Source organism: Apodemus sylvaticus, chromosome 3, assembly GCF_947179515.1.
Source record: "Apodemus sylvaticus chromosome 3, mApoSyl1.1, whole genome shotgun sequence".
NCBI lineage: Eukaryota > Metazoa > Chordata > Mammalia > Rodentia > Muridae > Apodemus > Apodemus sylvaticus.
Window position 1 is genome coordinate 113,172,325 of NC_067474.1, and position 22,679 is coordinate 113,195,003.

Below are 22,679 nucleotides of genomic sequence, written 5' to 3' on the forward strand. Positions count from 1 at the left end.
GTGAATCTAGAATCTATAATGAACTCCAAAAACTAAAGTCCCCCAAAGCATCTAATCAGCAAATGGGCTAATGGATTAACTATATATTTCTCAATGGAAGAAGCTATTCAATAAGCACTTGAAAATACTCTTCACTACGAGGATTTTGAAGTAAAATTACATTAAGTCTATCTCCTCCCAGTCAGCATGTCTGTCATGAAGAAATCCAAAAATCTGGTGAGGATATGGGAAAAGAGGAACCTTTGTAAAACTGTGATGGGAATTTTGTGCAGTCCAGATACTCTGGAAGTCAGTATGGAGGTTCAAGAAAAGCCGTAATCAGAGCCCATTGCAGCTAGTGTGAATGTGTTACGTTCCGAGTGAGCATGCCTCAGAGATGTTTGCACAGCCATGTGCTCTGCTGCCCAAGTGTGCAGCACCAGAGGAACCGGGAAGGAGAACTTGACACGGATGCACAGTGGACTTTTATTATTCAGCGTGAAGAATGAAATTGTGACATTTGCAGGAAAATGGATACCCTGGAGACCATTGCACTAAGTGAAATAGGCTGGACTCCGAAAGATGAGCACCGTGTGTGTGTGTGTGTGTGTGTGTGTGTGTGTGTGCGCGCGCGCGTGCATGTGGAGGTGTGGGGGGTGGGGCACCCAGAGGATACTAGGGAGTATGACAGGACAGTAAATAAGAGTAAGTATAGTGACATGTCACAGTGTCACTCTGAAACCCATCACTGTAAGGTAACTAGAAAATTTTAGTGAAAACCAACAAAAACAATGTTAAATCTCCTCAGTGTTTAAAATAGATTGATGCAAATTTATATCTCAAAATGTACAGCAAAATTATTTGCCTTTTGCTGATGGATTCTTACTCAGATTGAGTGATATATATACATTCACCTTGGTAAAGTGGATTTATTTGTTCAGTTGTTCAATCCTCTGAGTTTCTGAAACCTCAGGTCGGAGAAAGTTCGCACGCTTCAGACTTTATTTTCTATGAAATAATCTTATTAAAGTCTGTGTCCTCCGGCTCCTTGCGGAGTGATAATAGGTGATGGAATGTGCTGTGCTCTTCCAGGAGAAGAAGCCCTGTATTCCGGCCTTAGCAAAGAAAAACAGCTGTTATCCTGGGTTAGGCACCTCTTGCCTCCTCCTTTCTGGGAAACTGAGTCATTCTTAGCCTCACTAGCAACTTGACACAGAGTCACCAAAGAAGAGGGAAACACAGTTGAGTGACACTGTCCTGTGACTGTGCCTATGGGCATTTTCATGATTGATAAGCATATTCATGATTGATAATTGTAGAAGGGCCTAGCTTATTATGGGCTTTGGCTATATAAGAAAAGTAGCTGATCCTGAGCCGTGGAGGGCACTACTTACTGATTTTTCCCCCCTGTGGTCACTGCTTCACTTCCTGCCTTGGCTTCCCTAGATAGAGGGGCTATAAGCTCTAAAGTCAAATAGAGCCTTTCTTCCCACATTGCTTCTGCTCCTGGTGAGGGATATAATTCCCGTAATGACAGTATACATGGTTTCCATGGCCCGTTTACACTGTCATTATAGGAATTACATCCCTTAGCTCAAAAAATCCACAATCAAAACAAAGAAAACTCCCACAAATACAAGGGATGTTCTTTTCTAATTTAAAGAAGTGAGAGCTTGTTTGAAAAAGAGTTTTGAAAAAGAGTTTTTCAAATCTACTTGTTTTAGCTTGCTTTCTGTTGCTTTGATAAACACCATGACCAAAAGCAATCCCATTACTGCCCTTACTAGTTCACGCTACCGTCCAGCATTTCTTATTATCCAGTTCAGCAAGGTGATCTAGGGTGAGAGGCAAAATAAAGCAGTGGGTGAGCTGGTCAGTCAGTGCAAGGCTTAAGAAACACACTCCAGGCCAGACGTAGTCACGCATCCCTGACGTCCCAGTACTCGGGCGGACAAGCACGACGGTTGGTGCATCTTCAGTGCCAGCCTGGGTTACACATGAGATTCTTTACAGAACAACAGAAGAATATTATGTGTGGATGCTGGTGCAGATGTGAAATTGGACAAATTAAAGGCAGTCTTTTCAAAAGCGTCTCCTCTTTTTAATCACTCTGTGATGACCTGGAGCTATGGGGTTGGTTGCTGCATTCAGTATTAAAGCCGGGGATGTTCTCTCTGTTCATTTACTGATGGGAATACTATAAAAGTTTAGGAGTTAATTGTTTACCTTTAGATCATGCAACTTTGACACTTCCAAGAACTTCAGAATAAGAGCGTTTTGTGTGTGTTTCTCCTTCTAGTGAGTTACCGGAGAGGGAGGAAGGTGAAGGAGAGGAAACCCCAAACTTCAGCCACTGGGGGCCACCAAGGATGTAAGTATGCGCTGTCCCTGTCCTCAGTGCAAGCACACCCTTGTTCCTCAACTTATTTAGTGTGCTGGTTAATGTTATGGCAGCTTGACACAAGCTTGAGTCGTCTGAAAGGAGGGAACCGCAACTGAGAAAATGCTGTCATAAGACTGAGCTGTTAATTAGTGGTTGAGGTGGGAGGGCCCCGCCCATTATGGGTGCTGCCATCCCTGTGCTGGGGGGTCCTTAGTTCTATAAGGAAACAGGCTGAGTAAGCCATGGAGAGCAAGCCAGTCAGCAGCACCCTTCCACAGCCTCTGCATCAGCTCCTGCCTCCAAGCTTCTTCTGCCCTGTGTGAGCTCCTGTCCTGATTTCCTTCAATGATGAAAAGATCTGGATATGGAAGTTTAAGCCAAATTAACCCTTTCCTTCCCAACTTGCTTTTTGGTCATGAAATTTCATCGTAGCAATAGAAACCCCGACTGAGACACTTAGTCACCGTAATTGAGACCTAAAACAAGTAAGCCTCTGTGCTGAGTTGTAATTCCTTCTTGTCTTCTCTAAAGACTGTTAGCCAATACTAAACTCTTCCATGCTCTCTCAGAGGAAGCAACTTACAGAAGTCCCTGTGAGAGTAGCCGCTGAGCGTCGTCATGCTTGTGCTGCCTTGGGTACTGGTGAGGTGGTGCTGCCGTGGGTGCTCCACAGCTACAGGCCCAGAAAGTGCGGAGGCGGAGGCTTCTCTCACCTACCAGCTTCCCTCTCCTCCCCCTGGTGGGCAGAAGGCACTTGTGTCTGGTTTGGGCTCACAGAATGAGCTCATCCTCTCTTGCATGCATTTGCACGTAGAAGTGCTTGTCAGACCACCCAAGTTTGGTGATTGTTAAAGTCTGTCAGTAGCTCCTCTCCCTGGTTTTATGTTGTGTTAATTCCAGCACCACCACCATCCAACCTATCATCACCTCACACTTCTGAGTCTTGTCTGACAGACTCTGAGAACATATTTTATGAGTAGTTTTTAAATTCAGTTGACTAATGGTCATGCTTCTATAGTTAAAGCAAAATTTATACAGGAACAAATTCATTTCATACTCTTTTTTTTTTTTAAAGTGTCATTGGATAAAAACCAAATATTGTTTAGGTATGTGTATGGGTTTATTGGACACACGCCTATAATCCTAGCATGTGAGAATTTGAAACAAGAATTCCAATTCACGATCCTCCTAGCTATATAATGAGAACCTATCTCAAATGATGATGAATCCGTAGGAAACGAACAGGAACAATGATATGAGGTAGAAAGTAGACAAAGGTGGCTTTCTACAAAGAACAGCACACTTAAACCTTCTCACTGGGAAAAGCAGTACACACCGTAGCAAGCTTATTTTACTCTGAAAAGCTGAGGCTTCGTTAAAATGAAGATGTGCTTTCTTGAGTCTTTACCTCTTTGTTATTTTCTCAGAATCTCTGCTAACGTTGTGCATATAAATGAAATGTCTGATCATTTCACATTAAGTCTTAGCAAGCTCATCTTCAAATCTCGAGAATTCTTCTTTGAGAGATCTACCTTTTCAAAATTTCAACTTTTAAATGTAATAAATTTCGATAATATCTTACGATTTTGGAGCGAGCCTAATTTATACACCATCTCTAAAGTGCATTAGGAAATTTTCATAAAGCATGAGCCACAGGCTGTGCCATAGGCAGGGTGCTTACAGTGGCGGTGCAGCAGATGAGATTACCTTATTCCTGACTGTGCTTTCTTTTCCTCTGCTATAGTGTTGAAATTTTTAGAGAACCTAATGTGTCTCTTGGCATCAGCATTGTTGGTGGACAAACAGTTATAAAACGCCTCAAGAATGGAGAGGAGCTCAAAGGCATATTCATCAAACAAGTGTTAGAAGACAGTCCTGCAGGAAAGACCAATGCACTTAAAACTGGGGATAAAATTCTTGAGGTGAGTGAGGTTGAAACAATATATTACTTGAAACATTTGGATCAGTAAAAGAATCACTTAGGCCGACTTGATGTTTAGTCTAATTGCATGGAATTGGTAGTGTCCATTTGTGGCGCCTCAGTGTGTAAACCATAGCACACTGCATAAGCTTCTCTGGCTTGTGAAGGGGAGCAGATAAAAATGATAAGGCAAGAAACCAGCTGATGGGGGGATTTAGCACAGTGCTGCAGGTGGATCAGGTGGGCACCTACTTCCCCAGAACCTTTAGCAAGTTCTGGATTTTCTGATTGTAGCTTGTTCACAAAAGGGTGACTGAAGGGGGAAACCATGGGTCGCATGTTTTTAGTTTTATGAGACAGCCTTACTTATTTTTAAAATGTATTCATTATTTATTGTTTTATACGTGTGTGTGTGTGTGTGTGTGTGTGTGTGTGTGTGTGTGTGTGTGTACTGCATGAATTATGTATCTCATGTGCATACAGGAGGCTGCAGAAGCCAGAAAAAGGCTTTAAATACTCTGGAACCTTTGAGCTACAGGTGGTTGTGAGCTGCCATGGAGGTGCTGGGAACTGAACCAGGGCCCTTGGCAGGAGCAGCAGATGCTCCTAACTGTTAAGACATCTCCCCAGCCCTGGGAGCTAAATTTTAAATGCACATGAAAACACTAAATGTGCTCTGATGTCTGAGTGGATATTTTCATTGGGCTTGCTGAATGATTTCAGAGTAGATATCTCTAGTTCCACGTAGCCCAAGTTAGCCTTGAACCTGTTTGTAGCTGAGGCTGGCCATAAACTCCCATTCTCCCCACCTTCACCTCCTGCCAAAACTACAGGCGTCTCTCTCCATGCCCACTGCACAGTCACCGAATGCAAACAGGTCTTTATTTCTCTGGAATATGAGCAAAAGTTATTTGCCTGGGTTTTATGCTAAGTCCATTTTTAAATTTGAAAAGAGCTATCAAACTCTTTTCAGGATTGACTGAGCTATTTTATATCCCTACAAGCCATGAATAAATGATCCAATTTGTCCACAATATCAGTGTTGTGTTGTCAGGTTGGTATCTAACAGGTATGGAGTGGCACCGAGTTGTGGTTTTAGCTGGCTGCTCACTCCTGCCCTAGCTGTGTGTGTTTCCGTGTGCTTGTCCTCTCTGGCGGGTTGTCTGAGCATGCCTCCTGCATGCTTTCAGGTGGCCCATTGCTTTATCTTCTATAATTAGGAATTTGGGGGCCAGAAAGATAAATTAGGAGTTAAGAGGCCTTGCTTCTGTTCCACAGAACCTGGTGTGTTCCCAGCTATTCCCTCAGGCTGCTAACACTGCTCTGGCTCTAGCTTCAGGGAATCCTCGGCCCTCTTGTGATCTCTTGGGGCATCAGCACATATGTGACATGTACATGCGTACACATAAATACATCAAACCTTTAAGTAAATGAAATGATTTTCCCCCTTCTCGTTGTCTCAGGCTCACAGTGCTGCTGAGTGTTACGTTTTACTCTACTTTGAGTCAGGTGTAATGAGTCATTTGTTTCTGTTTCCTGTGTTTCTTGCTCTAAGGTTTTTATTTGGTTTGTTTTTACTTAAAGTCAGTGATGAGTTCTGTCTGTATCTTATAAACAGATACCTTTAAACAATGATAAGAAAGATTTAGATACATGAGAACTCTTTTAAGAAGTTAGGGTTTATTTCTCAGAAGTATGTCTTCACCAAGTGAACAGTGGAGTTCCTGCATTTAAATCCTAAAGCTGAGAAGACCCAGATCTGCTGTTCAGTGTGCCAGAGTTTCATTTGTCTCTGGCTTCCCATCAGTCATTCCCATCTTGCACTAAGGAATACTCGTGTTCATCCTTCAGTCCTGGTCTTCATCCCTTTGAAGCAGTGCACCCCGCCCTGCTGTCTGAAACCCACCCTAGTAATTAAGGCGCTGCTCTGTCTGGGATTTGAAACCCTGTGCTTTTGAGACTATGGATATGCTAGTAAGTTATGCTATCTGAGTTTCCAAATAGGGAACCCTTTATCTGAAAGTGACAAGTACTTTTAATAAAAGAACCTGTGTGTGTTTGGACACTTCTTTTGTTAGCACAAATTGCAAAATAGTTTCTGGATTGTGGTAATAGTTTAAGTAATTCAGTTTAATGGAGAGACTATAAAAGTCTGGGAAGAGTTCTCATTCCACTCTGAGGCATGCTTCTGGTACATGGAGCCGTGTACTGTTGCATAGAGATTCTGGGGTAGAACCTTACCAGCTTCCGGTTTAGGGTCATTATATGAAAGTGGGACTGTTGTAATGTAGCTGTCCTCCCTGCTGTCCCTCCCCAGATGGAAGCATTATGTTAACCATGCTGTCCATGAAACAGCGGAACATTTCATAAACAGCTGCTCTCACTCCCTGGCTGTCGTCTAATGCATTAGTTCCTGGCTTTTCTCACGCATAGGATAAAACACACGAACTTGAGCTAGCTTTGTCCACAGTTTGGTGCCCTTCTAATCAGAATGCTGCCTTGTGTGGTTTAGGTGTCTGGTGTAGACCTGCAGAATGCCTCCCATGCAGAAGCTGTGGAAGCAATCAAGAGCGCAGGAAACCCTGTGGTGTTTGTGGTACAGAGCCTGTCATCCACCCCAAGGGTAAGTTCTGTGTCTTACTTCAACAGAGGACTCTGTCCACCTCTGCTAACCATGTCTCCCAGTCTTCCCATGGCTTCAATGTTGCTTGGTTTTACTTGTAAAATGTATTAATTAGCTCCATACAGATTTAGCCTTTCCCATCAATCCCTGGGTTTTTTTTTTTTTTCTTTTCTTTTTTTTTTTCTTTTGGCCCAATTTTGCTCTGCTGGCCAAAATTGAGTCATGACCCTGTACATTGGCTTAAACAAGCCTGAGAATCACAGTGTCCTGTTCCTGTCCCCTCCCTGCCTGCTTATTACTTCTGTCAACACAGTGGCACACTTTTTCACTTTTCTCTGTCAGTTACCTCAAAGTTTAAAAAGGTCAGGATTAAAAGCATTATAGAGCGGTGGTGGCGCACGCCTTTAATCCCAGCACTTAGGAGGCAGAGGCAGGCTGATTTCTGAGTTTGAGGCTAGCCTGGTCTAAAAAGTAAGTTCTAGGACAGCCAGGGCTACACAGAGAAAAACCTGTCTCGACCAAAAAAAAAAAAAAACAAAAAAACAAAAACAAAAAACAAAAAAAAAAACAAAAAACAAAACAAAACAAAACAAAACAAAAAAAACAAACCCGCATTATGGAGAAGCCAGCAGGTCTTGGGCATGTAAATACAGATACATTGTCAGTGTGATGCTGTTGTTTGATAGGTTGTATGTATCTCAGTAACCTTAAATCCTAGAAATGGAAGTGATATGTACTTCTGAACAGTAGAACTACGTAATTAACAGGATTACTTGGGCCTCAGTGCTGTAATATAGTCAGTCCTTCAGGGAATACAGGAGATAATACTTGTGTGGAAAACAACAAGTGGGTCACTGGATACCCAGTACCCCAGCTCTGATGCTGGGCTTTCCATGCAGGAGAGCACTTTGTGCATGCTGGGCTGCAGCCGTGGTCACAGTGGACAGTGCTGCAGTTTCACCATGCCCCACACTGGGCCTTTCCTTCCTCACCCTGGCAAGACTAGAGAGTGGCCTGCATAAAATCCTCTCATACTCAGGATTTAAGATTCAATTAGACTCTCCGGAGTCCACCTTTTAAACTGTATTTTATAATACAGAGACTGTAACTGTGGCTATGCTTTTATTTCTACAACTGCATTCAATAGGAAATTTACCTAGACTGCTCTTTGCCAAATGGCACTTCCAAAGAAACAACTGTGAGGGAAAATGAGTCAACAGGATATACACTCTGCCGCCAACCTTAAGTGCCCTGTTGAAAATATTTAGGACATTTGATTGTGCTATAAATCCACCTAAAAATGTCCTTCCTCTAGTAGCTTTTACTAGTGAGCTGAGTTACAAGGCTTTTCATAGATGACATAAACATAGCTGTAAGAGCAGGAGCAGCTCCTCAGCATCCGCCCAGGCTCACGCTCATCGCTTGGTCCGAGGAGTGAAGCAGGCTGCCAGACTTCAGCCTCTGGCCTGCAGCCACGGGTGTGCTGACCGGTGGTGTTAGTCACCAGGCTTTCTTGTTCCATTTTTAACCCAATTTAGCACAGAGTAACTTCCAAGCCAATGACAAATCAAGGTTCATGCCTCTGCTAAAGGGGTTTGGATTAATTACTGCCACAAGTCCTCGGGCCAGAGTGTGGCAGATGCAGACAGTTTCCATGTTTCTTTCTCTGGTTTGCAGTAGTAGCCACAGAACACTGGGCTTCATGCGTGACAGACACTGTACCCCTGAGCTGCACTCCTCCCCTTCCAAATTAATTGTATTAAATTAATTCCCAGTGCTAGAGATCAAACACAGAGTTGCTCACGTGCTAGGCAAGCACGTGACTCCACCCTCAACCCTTATTTTATTTGAAACAAAGTCTAACTGAGTGGTCTAGACTGCGTTCAAATTCCTGATCCTCATAGCTCTCAAGTAGCTATGACTACAAGTGTGGGCCACCTTGCCCAGCTGTCTTAAACATTTTGGCCAGTTTATATTAAATTTTGAACTTTCTTCAAAACCCTGAAAGAAGTCAAATTCTAATATTGTGCCACTCCAAAGTCTAATGTGTAAAAGTGTTTTCCTGCTGGAAAACTTCCTATCAGCACCATCAGCCCCATGACAGTGCGCATGCCACATCAGCATCATCAGCCCCAAGACGATGCACGTGCCACATCAGCATCATCAGCCCCATAACGGTGCACGTGCCACATCAGCGCCATCAGCCCCATGACAGTGCACGTGCCACATCAGCACCATCAGCTCCATGACGGTGCACATACCTTACTCAGCAGCTGTTCATTTGCCAGCAGAGCTTATGGTTCATACTGCATTTGTTTTAAGAAAGGTTCTATGCCAAGGTAATGTTTTCCATATAATAACATAACTACTTTTAATGGTAGCATTGTGTGTATTTTTTATATCTCCCACCTCTGCTTCCAGTAATAACAAAACCCTTTTGAAATGGTACCCATCTCCTTAGCCATCCCTTAAGCATTGTTAAGAATTAAAACTGAACGTTATTTTTCTCTTAGTGAATACAGCTATGTACTAGTCCTACTTAATTTCCCCAGAAGCAGTGTGCTGTGCTGCTTCCTTTTTCCAGCACCGTGGCTATACTTGATCACATGGCTTTAGAATGGTGCCCTTCCTTTCCTACATGTACATTTTTTGTGTTAACCGTATAAATTCATTTTTCACTGTTACATGAAATGCATGGTCTTCTTTTTCCTATAAGAGGCAGTGCTTTTATGAGCGTTTTATCTCTGCTTTGCCAGTGGTTAACACATAGAGAAATACATCTTTGCTATTCAGTATGTAGGCATCATGAGAGACAACAGATGTTGCCCATCTCTCAGCTTCTGCCTGCCTTTTACCACTGCCTGGTTTTGTGAGGAAGCAGAGCCCAGGTTGTCTTGGTTGTATTCTGACAAGAATCACCTGCCTATAGGCTACCACCATGTACTCCAGCAGATCATTAAAGTATGTGGAGTAACGCCGAAGGACAGAGCATGGTGCTCACAAGAGAAGCTCTGACTGTACCTTAAGACATTTTTGCTGGAACTGGAGAGATGACTCAGCTTTAGAGCATTTGATGGTCTTACAGAGGGCTGCACATTTGGTTCCCAGTACCCATGTTAGCTACTCTAGGGAATCTGACATCCTCTTTGAGCCTTTGAGGGTACACACACACACATACACACACACAAAACTAAGTCTTTTGAAGAACTTAGTACAGTTGTTTTATTGAAGTAAAACATTTCTGATTCCTTACTAATTCTGAATTAGTTTATTTAACATAATAAAAGTGATTAAACTTTCATCTTTTTAATTTTTACTTTTTATTTTTTATTAAACTAACAAAATTTATTTTAAAAAATACAACTCAGTATTGACATTTTTAAATCATCAAAATAATTTATAATACTTAAATGTCTCTTAAATATATGTAATATCTTCTGAAGCTAAAAGCAATATGCACTCAACCAGTCTTTAAAATCTATTTGGAACGTTAAACATGAGAGAAGTAGAAAAAAATCCTCTTATGAAGTCCTCTATGAAAGGAAATTGTGAAAAATTCCTGATTAGACAGAAACCGTTTCATCTCCAAGGGAGAATACTCAGCATAACTGTGGCTTCATAGAATGAATTGGGTAGTGTTCCTTCTGTTTCTACTTTGTGGAATAGTTTGAAGAGTATTGGTATTAGGTCTTCTTTGAAGGTCTGATAGAATTCTGCACTAAACCCATCTGGTCCTGGGCTTTTTTTATTTTATTTTATTTTATTTTTTTTTTTTTTTTTTTGGTTTTGGGGACTTTTAATCACTGCTACTATTATTTTAGGGGTTTTGGGACTGTTTAGATGGTTTATCTGATCCTGATTTAACTTTGGTACCTGGTATCTGTCTGGAAAATTGTCTATTTCATCCAGATTTTCCAGTTTTGTTAAATATAAATGGCTGTAGTAGGATCTGATAATTTTTTTTAAATTTTCTTAGTTTCTCTTGTTATGTCTCCTTTTACATTTCTGGTTTTGTTAATTTAGTCTGGCTAAGGGTTTATCTATATTGTTGATTTTCTCAAAGAACCAGCTCCTGGTTTGTTGACTTTATATATAGTTCTTTTTGTTTCTACTTGGTTGATTTCAGCCCTGAGTTTGATGATTTCCTGCCGTCTACTCCTCTTGGATGTATTTGCTTCTTTCTGTTCTAGAGCTTTCAGGTGTGCTGTTAAGCTGCTAGTGTAAGCTCTCTCCAGTTTCTTTTTGGAGGCATTCAGACTGAGTTTTCCTCTTAGCACTGCTTTCATTGTGTCCCATAAGTTTAGATATGTTGTGCTTTTATTTTCATTAAATTCTAAAAAGTCTTTAATTTCTTTATTTCTTCCTTGACCAAGTTATCATTGAATAGGGCATTGTATAGCTTTCATGTGTATGTGGGCTTTCTGTTTTTCTTGTTGCTATTGAAGACCACCCTTAATCCGTGGTGATCTGATAGGAGGCATGGGATTATTTCAATCTTCTTATATCTGTTGAGGTATGATCTGTGACCAATTAGATGGTCAATCTTAGAGAAGGTACCATGAGGTGCTGTAAAGAAAGTATATTGTTTTGTTTTAGGATGATGGTTTCTATAGATGTTAAATCCATTTGGTCCATAACTTTTGTTAGTTTCAATGTGTCTCTGTTTTAGTTTGTGTTTCCATGATCTGTTCATTGATGAGAGTGGGGTGTTGAAGTCTCCCACTATTATTGTGTGAGGTACAATGTGTGCGTTGAGCTTTTGTAGAGTTTCTTTTATGAATGTGGATGCCCTTTCATTTGGAGCATAGATGTTCAGAATTGAGAGTTCTTCTTGGTAGATTTTTTCCTTTGAGTATGAAGTGTCCTTTCTTATCGTTTTTGATAACTTTTGGTTGAAAGTTGAATTTATTTGATATTAGAATGGCTACTCCAGCTTGTTTCTTGGGACCATTTACCTCATTAAATTGTTTTCCAGCCTTTTACTCTGAGGTAGTGTCTTCTTTGACACTGAGGTATGTTTCCTGTGTGCAGCAAAATGTTGGGTTCTGTTTACCTATTCATTCTGTTATTCTGGGTCTTTTTATTGGGGAATTGAGTCCATTGATATAAAGAGATATTAAGGAATAGTGATTGTTGTTTCCTGATTTTTTTTTATGTTATTTTTATGTTTGTGTGGGTATCTTCTTTTGGGTTTGTTGAAAGAAGATTACTTTCTTGTTTTTTCTAGGGTGTAGTTTCCCCTCCTTGTATTGGTGTTTTCTATCTATTATCCTTTGTAGGGCTGGATTTGTGTAAAGATATTGTGTACATTTATTTTTGTCATGGAATATCTTAGTTTCTCCATCTATGGTAATTGAGAGTTTTGCTGGGTGTAGTAGCCTGGGCTGGCATTTGTGTTCTCTTACAGTCTGTATGACATCTGTCCAGGATCTTCTCGCTTTCATAGTCTCTGATGAGAAGTCTGGTGTAATTCTGATTTATCTACCTTTATATGTTACTTGACCTTATTCCCTTAGTGTTTTTAATATTCTCTTTTTGTTTTGTGCATTTGATGTTTTAACTATTATGTGATGGGAGGAATTTCTTTTCTGTTTTCCAATCTATTTGAAGTTCTGTAGGCCTCTTGTAGGTTTGTGGGCATCTCTTTCTTTAGGTTTGGGAAGTTTTCTTCTGTAATTTTGTTGAAGATAATTCCTGGCCCAATTCAAGTTAGGAATCTTTACTTTTTTCTATACCTTAGGTTTGGTCTTTTCATTGTGTACTGGATTTCCTGGATGTTTTGAGTTAGGAGCTTTTTGCATTGTGCGTCTTCTTTGACTGTTGTATCAATGCTTTCTATGGTATCTTTTCTACCTGAGATTCTCTCCTCTTTCTCTTGTATTCTGTTAATGATGCTTGCATCTATAACTCCTGATCTCTTTCCTAGGTTTTCTATCTCCAAGGTTGTCTCCCTTTGTGATTTCTTTATTGTTTCTATTTCCATTTTTAGATTCTGGATTCTTTTATTCAATTCCTTCACCTGTTTGGTTGTGTTTTCCTGTAATTCTTTGAGGGATTTTTGGTGTTTCCTTTTTAAGGGCTTCAAGCTGTTTACCTGTGCTATGTTCTCCTGTATTTCTTTAAGGGAGTTAATTATGTTCTTCTTAAAGTGCTCTATCATCATCATGAGACGTGATTTTAAATCTGAGTCCTGCTTTTATGGTGTGTTGGGGCAACCACGCTCGCTGTGGTAGGAGAACTGGGTTCTGATGTTGCCAAGTAGCTTTGGTTTCTGTTGTTTATGCAAATGCCCTTGCCTTTTGCATCTGGTTATCTCTGGTGTTGGCTGGTCTTGCTGTCTCTGACTGTGGCTTGTCCCTCCTGCAAGCCTGTGTGTCAGTACTCCTGGGAGACCAGTTCTCTCCTGAAGATATTTGGGTATGGAGAGCTGTGGCACAGAATCAGCTCCAGGGTACAGATAGAAACCGGAAGGATCCTGTTCCAGGCTGCTCCTTGGTTCCTGTGACCTAAGGGTTCCTGTGACCTAAGGGCTCTAAGTGTGTCCCTCTGAGCAGAAGTGGTGGTCTTACCTTTGCCCACAGGCCTGTTAGCACTCCTGGGAGACCCACTCTCTCCTGGCAGTATTTGAGTAAGGAGTACTGTGGTACAGGATCAGCTCCAGGAGCCATAAAATTTCATCTTAAGTTGCATGTAGTTCAAAATGTTTTTTATATCCTCTAGTCAGGCTATTCCTTTAAGTTTCTGTAAAGGGTTTTTTTTTCCTACCTTCATATCAACCATCAGATTTTATGCCATTATTATTTGTGTTAGCAATTTGAATAATCTCAACAATTACTAATAGTTATTCAAGCTCTAGGACTAGAAAAAATATGACTGTCCTCTATTTTCCTAAGAGGCTTCATAGATAACATTACAAAGAGAAATTGTTTGGGAAGTAGCAGCCACATGCCAGAAGCAGCTGCAGCAGAGGGAGAGCCAGGAGGACAAGCCAACTCCTAGATACACCTTTAACTGAACATGGTAGCTCACCAACACACTGAAGGCCAGCCTGGGCTACACCAAGTCCTAAGTAGCCCTGGAGTGAATTACTGAATTCCTCTTTCTTTCTTTCTTTCTTTCTTTCTTTCTTTCTTTCTTTCTTTCTTTCTTTCTTTCTTTCTCTCTCTCTCTCTCTCTCTCTCTCTCTCTCTCTCTCTCTCTCTCTCTCTCTCTCTCTCTTTGTTTTGTTTTTCCGAGACAGGGTTTCTCTGTGTAGCCCTGACTGTCCTGGAACTCACTCTGTAGACCAGGCTGGTCTCGAACTCAGAAGTCCACCTGCCTCTGCCTCCCAAGTGCTGGGATTAAAAGTGTGTGCCACCACTGCCCAGCTCCTTCTTTTTTTTTTTAATTGCAGTACTACAAAAATAAATTTATTTGAAGATAAACTGTCTTGAATTCCTGTTTCAAAAAAACCATAAACCAAACAAAATTTAAATCCTGTGCTATTATCATCAATAAAAATTAAAATTGTTTTTATAAACTTCATGGGGCTATAGAGATGGCTCAGTGGTTAATTGCACTGGCTGCTCTTGCAGAGGACCCAGGTTCAGCTGCCTGTTAACTGTGATCCCAGGGGATCTGATGATGACCTCTTCTGACCTCCATAGGAAGTAGGCACGCATATAGGGAACAAATACACACACAGGCAAAACACCCATACAACATACATACATACATACGTACATACCTATTAAAATTATGAACTTGAACTTTATTCATTTATACTTACTGAATGGAACTAGGTATCAGACCCTGTCTATGTACCACAGAAATTACAAAAAAAAAAAAAAAAAAAAATCACTCAATTCCTTCTTTCATTGGATAGAAGAAATAAATTTATGGGAGGCCGAGGCAGGCGGATTTCTGAGTTCAAGGCCAGCCTGGTCTACAGAGTGAGTTCCAGGATAGCCAGGGCTATACAGAGAAACCCTGTCTCAACAAAACCAAATCCAAAACAAACAAAAAACAACAACAACAAAAAAGCCAAGTCTATAAAATCTGCTAAATAGCTGGGAGTCATATTCCTGTTGAGGTTTGGTCTGTTGCTATGTATTGTAATACTAAATTCTATACCTAAAAGTCTAGGCCTATTTGCAACTTCTCATGTTTACAAGCTTTTGTTGTGTAAATCTTGTTCCTTGATTTACAACAGTTGGTTAAATAAAATTGACTATAGCCAATTCCTGGAGGGATTAGAGGTGGGTAGGTTTTAAGTAACCTGGTTGGAGAAGTAGAGATGGGGAGGAGGGCACAAAGAAGAGGAAGGAAGCCGCCCGAGGAGAGGAACCATGTTCACTTGACCAGAAGAATCAGCAAATATCTGGGGTACACTGCTGGGGAGGTAGCCAGGGTATCTGTAGGAGAGTCGATTAGGGGTGATCCCTCAGTAATTGTCAAAGCCAATTTATAAAATAACCATAGTCTGAGTCTCTTATTTGTAAACTAGTCAGGGATAAGCTTAAATTGTTTGTACTACAGATTTCAAATGAATGAGGGTTCCTATATTCTAGCATCTATCAGGTTTCCTCTGAAATTTCCTTTGCAGATGAGCTATTTAAGTGACAGTAGTCTAATTTTGTAGTGTTCTCTGTCTTCATCTTATACACAAATCTTTAATTTCTTTGTTCCTGTGACATACATAATTTTATAATGCATACCTTTACGTACTTTTACTTATTGCCTAGAATTGAATTTCGTATATATCTATTTACCTTGAGATGAAGTCACTAGGTTCATTAAGTCTTTATTATCTAAAAACATAGAAATAAAGGCTGTAGCTTGCTCAGTGCCAAGCCTGGCATGAACAGTGGCACAGACAAACAAACAGAAAGGAATGTATTAAATCGCAGTGTAGGGCACCTCCTCCACTGTTCTCACCAGTTCTGAACTGGAAAGATGATGAGTTTGAGGCTAGCCTAGACTACATTGCAACTTCTAGACTACCTGAGCCACACAGTGAAAAAAGTCGCCTATACCACACTAACAACAAAAAATAAGGAAGGTGGGGAAAGGGATGGTTTTCCTATATCCCTCCCTCTGTCCCTACTAGACATGGTCGTAGTATGGCCTGGACCTTGCTATATAGACCAGGCTGGCTTCAAACTCACGTAGCTCCTCCTGCCTCCACCTTTGGAGTACTGGATTAAAGGCATGTACCACCTTCTGTTTTCTTTTGAGACTCTGTGTCACCCAAGCTGGCCTTGAGCTCACTGTACAGTTCAGGCTTCTGATTCTCCTGCCTCAGTCTCACTAGGGCTGGGACTGCCGGTGTGTGCCATCACGTTGAGTTTAGAAAAAGACTTTTGGGCTTATTCCTTTTTTCTCCCCTGCCCCCTTTCTTTGGTGTAGGTCATCCCAAGTGTGAATAACAAAGGCAAAGCAACTGCCTCGAACCAGGATCAACACACTCAAGAAAGGAAAGCTAAGGTAAGTGACCCTTGCTAGCCCCTGGGGAGGCTTTGGTTTGGGTTTGCATAGCTGAGTAGTGGGTGACTGTGCTGAGGTAGTAGCCTATGGGCTTCCACTGGGTGTGAGCTTGGTTCTTGACCAGATGAAGTGTGAGCCAGAAGAAGGCGACCTGTGAAGCACAGTCAGCCGAGGGCTTCGGTAGCTCTCTTTCCTGCTTGGTTCTGCTGGCTGGCCGGCCATTCCCAGAGCATGTTGCTCATAACTGGAAGTTTCTTGTACTTGTTGCTTTTCTCCTAGAAGATCTACATCAAAATTTACCTCTACTAGGAAAAAATGTTCTTATCGTCAGTCAGAAGTAATTACCCACTTTGTTTTCCTGCATCTATTCTCATAGAATTTATTGACCCAAAAATTTCTTAAGTATAGTATTGGGTAGGTGCTTCATTTTTTTTTACCACATCAAAGAAATTGGCTCATTATTTTAAAATAGGATTTATAGGACAAGCCTGTCCTGGCTGGAGTTGTAGAGGGAGGTTGACTTCTGAGCTGGTTCTTGATCCGCCCACCTATCCCAGCATGCTCTGCTCCTCAGTTACTGATGCCTGCACTCAGTGCTGTGTTCTGGTGGAGTAGGGTTTTGTATTTTCATATTTCTTCCTCTAAAGTCTTGCATAGTTGTGTCCATTTATTTCTATGTTTAGCGTCAACTTGTCAATCTCCACCCATTACTTTTGTGACGTTTGGGGTTGCTTTGGGATGACAGCGCATCATTCTGAAGTTGCAACCTTTTAGTTGCCTAGCATGCTTTTCTCTTTATGAAATTGTTTCTGTTCATTGATGTTCATAATTCAGAAAAGTATAAACCTTTGATTTGCTCCCAGAAATACATTTTGCTAATGGGACTTTCTAACTTACTTCAGTTATAATCAGACTGCTGTTTGTATGGTATTACTGCTTTGGTGTCTGTTGAAAGAATTGCCAAGGCACTTTGGTAGTGAGAATCTTGATTTGTGCCTTGTTTTATTTTTTGTTTGCTTGCTCACTCGTGATCCTTGAAGAGCATCTTATATAGTCTAGGCTGTCTGTGAACTTACTGTCAGATGTGGTGGTCCTGTCACCCCTGCCTCATCTCCCAAGTGCCGAGGTTATAGTCCGTCCAGCACACCTGTCTCTGACTCAGGGATACAGAGGATGAAGAGCAACTGCAGGAGACCTTTACCTCCATGTCTGATAGCTCACAACTGCCTACAGTGTTTATCTGAGGCATCTCTGTTGAATTAGATCTGGAAGATGGGTCTGCTTGAGCATCTTACCGGGATTTCCAAAACTGTCCATATATATATATTAGGAAAAAAATAATAAAAACAGTATTCACTAATGTAACTGCACACAGTTATGCCGAACGGGTTACCCGGGTTACCTGGAAGGATAGCTGGGGATATAATGAAAGTAGCGGGAGAAACATGAATCCAAGACAAATTTCCTGATCAAGGCTGGAAGTTTATTGGGGGGGGGGGTGTCTCCAAATATATATAGGCAGAGGAAGACCCTTCCCCCAAAGGCTGGAAACTCGCAGAACTGGTTCACTTGCTCCGCAGGTGGCTATGTCAGGTGGCTAGTGCCTCTCAGGAAACTGCGGGTCCTTGGAGAAAAATGGACTTGGTCTTGGTCTGAGTGCTCCACCCTAGGTGGAACAGAATTATGGCTAGCACAGGAATTCCCGCTCAAAGGCTGGGAGAGGAACTTCACCTTCGTCAGTGTCAAGTTTCTGCCAGGTGGCATGGCACCCCAATATGGCTCTCTACATCTCCTCCCTTTTTATTAGTTATAAGATGAGGAGGTAACAACCAAGTGGACAGTCATCTGTCAAAGGACAGTGGGCATTAACCAGGGAGTGGAAGTATTTACCTGGTCCTCTTAAGTACTTTATGGTGTCTTTTTATGGAGGAGAGGATCTAGGCTTCCTTTTTGTTATTCTAAAGAATGCCTTTAAACACCAACCTCTGTGCAACCAGGTTTGCTTCAAGTGGACTCAGGCAGAAAACATGGTGTTTGCAGTGCTTTGCCTTCCACCTCTCACTGGTGCCCATGTCAGCTCGTAAGCAAACACACATAGATCTGAGTTCTATGTGGCTCCTGTATAGGTTTTGATGCCAGAGAGTAGATTTGTTGGAAAAACCCTGTGAGGGTCTTTAACAGAAATGCCAGTTTTCAATCCAGGTCAGCCTGCTGGATTCAAGCAGTCTGCTTAAGATAAAAGGTCCAGAGTTAGAAGCAAGCAGGATTAACTTGTCTTTGGATGGTCCAAGATATCTAATTCAGTTACAAATTAGCAACTTTCAGACACAAAGCCTGGCTTCCCAGTGTGGGGGAAGAAAGAGTAAAGACTATATTCTAAATTAATTCAGCTGGCTGATAAAGATTATTAGCCATCTTCATAATTGGAATCTCCAATATTGGATTTATTTTTAGACCACTCCATGATTGAGTCAACTGATTACATTAAAGGAAAGAGAAGAGTCATTATAACTCCTCTTTTAGGTTAAGTTTTCTAAGTCAGTTTTAGTAGTCTCCAGGTTCTCTGTCCCACAACGTCTAAAAACTTGAAGCAAGGCAGTTTATCTAATCTGGGACATAGGCAAGTAAAGTCACCACACTCAGCAAGCCCACAGACGGCATTATCTTCAGCATGCCACACCAATCACTCTAGTAGCTAGCACGCTTCTGCAGCATTCTGTAGAAAAAACACAAACATGCCTTCTTCCCGATATCAGATACCTGGTCAGGTTCATGCCATATGCCAATAAGTGGATTCTTCCATCTCGCCTAGGCATGAGCATGCCTAGTTGTAGGGTTCTATAGACACTCAGCAAGGAGTTCCTTGGCATCCAAATTTTAAATTTTCTTAAAAATATACAAGCATGATTTAAATAATATGCATGGGAATATAATTATTAAAACTATGCAAAATGTGCAGATGTCAAGTATTTATTAAACTCACTATTGAGGGCGGCAAGAGGTGGTGAGCATGCTTCAGGGAACAGAGAATCAAGCAGGGAAGGTTCCAGTTTAGATAGAAAATTAGTTCATGTCTTCCAGGACAAGAAAGCTGTAACATTGGTGTTGTCTTTTTCCAAAACAGACACTTTCCCTCTATCCCACACACAGTTCAGTAGTTGGGGTGGTATATGCTTGAAATACCAGAACTTAGGAGATGGAGTTCAGGACCATCCTTGGCTACATATAGAATTAGAGGCCAGCCTGAGCTATATCACATTGGACTGTATCTCCACAAAATAAATAGAAAGAATTGCTTGCATCATAATCATTTTGTAAAATTTCATCTTTTAAGCAGCAGTATAAAAAGCAGTTATTAGACATGCAGCAAATGTGTAGGGAGGTCACCATGTGCTTGGGACTGAAATTGAATCTGCCACTCAGTGTGACTTGTTCTCTGTGGTTATGGAGCTGCTGTCTCCTGGCCTATTCTAACATCAGGAGCTCCGGCCTTCTCTGTCACTGGATGGTTTGGCTGTGTGCACACCCTTCCTTAATGTGCAGCAGGAAAGCGCCCCAGGGGACTGGGCAGGATACACACTTAGTCCCAGAGTTAAGAAGAAAGATAGTGGGTTCCGGATCAGCCTGGATTAGGACATACTTATTTTGTGTTCTTCTCTGAAGAGTACTGACAGAATATAATTGTATTAGCTGGATTTCTTAGCTCTCAACCCCTGACCTCATTTGAACAATCATCTTTGACTTTGAATGGCCTGGAACTGAAACAAGAAGGGATTATTGGGGGAAAGGTGTCATGTGATTTTTTTTCTTTCACTCACCTGTTTCACTTAAAGAATACAGCTAATACTTTCTCAATTGCTTCTTGATGAATGTTTCTACATTTGACTTCGTAACACTTGTGTTTTGATATTTTATATTTCCCACACTTACAATCACTGATTTCATTAGACATTGTACTCAAGATGTGGGTGCGCTTGCTTTTAAGGATCCTAGATAGTGCCTTCTCTTCCGGAGGAGTTCACCGAGTGGCTTGTGTATAATGGGCCAGTGTCCACTCAGCAGAGGTACCTTACATTAGTGGTTTTGTCAGATAAAGCATAATTGAACTCACTTTACTGAAGTCCTGTAGGAAGACAAATCCCAATCTAGTCATTTGGGTGTTTGTGAAAGGTTTGGGCACCTCAGCTCCTACCTGTCGCAGCTGGCGTCTCTATAAAGTTTGGCATGTTTCAATTCTTCTTTCGTTCAAGAATGTGTCATCATTCTGTGAAGGTAATTTAACAATGGAATTTTGTTTCACGTTAATTATCTGTAAGAGTTACTTTTGTGACTCAAACTATTATTTGCTATATAAATTCAGAGCACCTTTATGCAGAAATAAGTATTCATTATAACTACTTCCCTTTTAATATTAAATGTGTCTATCTATAGAAAAGCACTTTGCCACTTATAAAATCTTGTATTTCAGATTTTATAAAATAATTTGTAATGCTTATAATAAAAAACATCTGAGTAACTGTAAAGTTGATCCGTGGGGTTGTTGTTACCTCTGTGCTTATTTCAAGAATCTGTGAATTGCTTTGTTACTGATGCAGGAGGTTGACTTTTGTGGTAGAAGGAGAATGTGCATGGCTTCCTTTCCTAAGGGAAAGCGTGTATTCTTCTAGGAAGGGCAGTGATCTTCAAAAGCTGTGCTTTTGAATTCTTCTTTGTTGCATTGTTGTATTAACAAAAAATTACTTTTATAAAAAAACAGGAACCAGAGGAAATAATATTTATTTTATACTACTTTTGTCACGGTCAAAGACACCTGCATCCAATCTATTTTCAGATTATCCTCTTTTTTTTTTTTTTTTGTCATTGGAGAGGATTGTATAAAAACAATTAACCCTCTTCTTGACCTTTGTATCTTCAGAGGCACGGAACAGCTCCACCTCCAATGAAGCTGCCCCCGCCTTACAGAGCTCCATCTGCAGACGTGGAGGAAAGTGAAGACGACTGTGCCCTGACCGACAGTGAGTTCCTTTGCGTTATTTAGGGTAGATGCAGAGCTTATTAAATTATGCCGCCATGACTGTTGTTAATCACAAATATAGGGCCACGTCTTCAAAAATGTGCATGAGCATGTGTTAAAAATAAAGTATTTTATCTTTGAAATTCCTGTGGCTTTTATTTCCTTAGCTTTTCTATCTGAACTTAACAAAGGACACTTAAGAAAGCTATGTTGTATGATGTTTTAATTTTACTAATTGATTTTGAAACAAAAATGCTGAGCCCTGAATACTGGGCTAACCCTCTGATGCCCTCCCTAATCGTCTGAGTTGGGCATAGGTGCCAGTTCTGGATACTTACCTTTAAAGGAATGCTGCTATTATTCATGTGACAGCACAGGTAGTCACCGTGTCTTATGGAGGCATTGGGAATTTGTTTCATGATTTTATTGCAGTAGTTGAATCAGCTCTACCTTTGGGCAGAGGTTTACTAGAGGCTATATTTAAGGAAGTCACATTTCCTTGTGCATGTACAGTATGCACAGGTAAGCCTGGTTGCTATTTATGCAGTCTCTTCTCAAGACATGGAAGTGGTTTGAAAAGTAACTAGTGCCAGGGACATGCAGTTTGTACAAAATACTTTCAACCAGCATTTTTAAAGATTAATTTTGTGTCCTTTGAAATTTATATGTGCGTTACCTCTTTCTTTAAAGATTTTTTCTATATCAAGATATGAAAGTATTTTGATGTGAGTTGAAAGTAGGCTCTAGCACTTGTTAGCATATGACCTTAACTGTGGCCTCTTCACTAAGAGTGGTCAGTCAGTACTTCATGTGCTGAGAGTAAGGGCTGGATGAAGGAACAGGCCTTGAGAAGCCACATGGTACATGTCTAAAAGGCTTTGCTATTCCTGTTGCTAGTTATGATTATTAAGTTCACTCTGTTACTTTTATAAACAGGAATAAGTAGAAATGAAGAATAAAAATCTGAGAGTCAAACTGGCTTGATGGAAGTTTGGTGTATGCTCTGTGTCTCTGGAGAGCCCTTTGTCTTGCTCCATTTTTAGTAGGTAACAAAGCTTGATTGAGTATAGTCTGCTGTGTAGAAATGCTATCAGCTGTGAAATGAAGAAACAGCTCATTTTTCCTTGGTGCGATGACCACGTAGGTGGGGACACAATGCTGCAGTGCCAGGTCAGGCTCCTCTTGTGAGAGCCACTGGTGCAAGTACTGCTGGGTGAGCTCCTGCTTGTTCTCAGACAGATGCTAGCACGCTGCTTGCAATGCTTATTCTAATCTATCTGTGGCTCACTTTGCT

The 22,679-nt window shown here is 41.0% G+C and overlaps 1 protein-coding gene across 3 annotated transcripts in view; it reads left to right on the top strand.

The window, feature by feature from the left end:
* Positions 1-22,679, top strand: part of Patj (PATJ crumbs cell polarity complex component) — a 300,765-nt gene that overhangs the window by 116,191 nt on the left and 161,895 nt on the right. For all 3 annotated transcript variants that reach the window (XM_052176811.1, XM_052176808.1, XM_052176809.1), the window contains exons 23-27: positions 2,279-2,350; positions 4,107-4,284; positions 6,796-6,906; positions 16,294-16,371; positions 21,287-21,386. In XM_052176811.1, the coding sequence (XP_052032771.1) occupies positions 2,279-2,350; positions 4,107-4,284; positions 6,796-6,906; positions 16,294-16,371; positions 21,287-21,386 (539 nt within the window). The remainder of the gene's footprint in view (positions 1-2,278; positions 2,351-4,106; positions 4,285-6,795; positions 6,907-16,293; positions 16,372-21,286; positions 21,387-22,679) is intronic.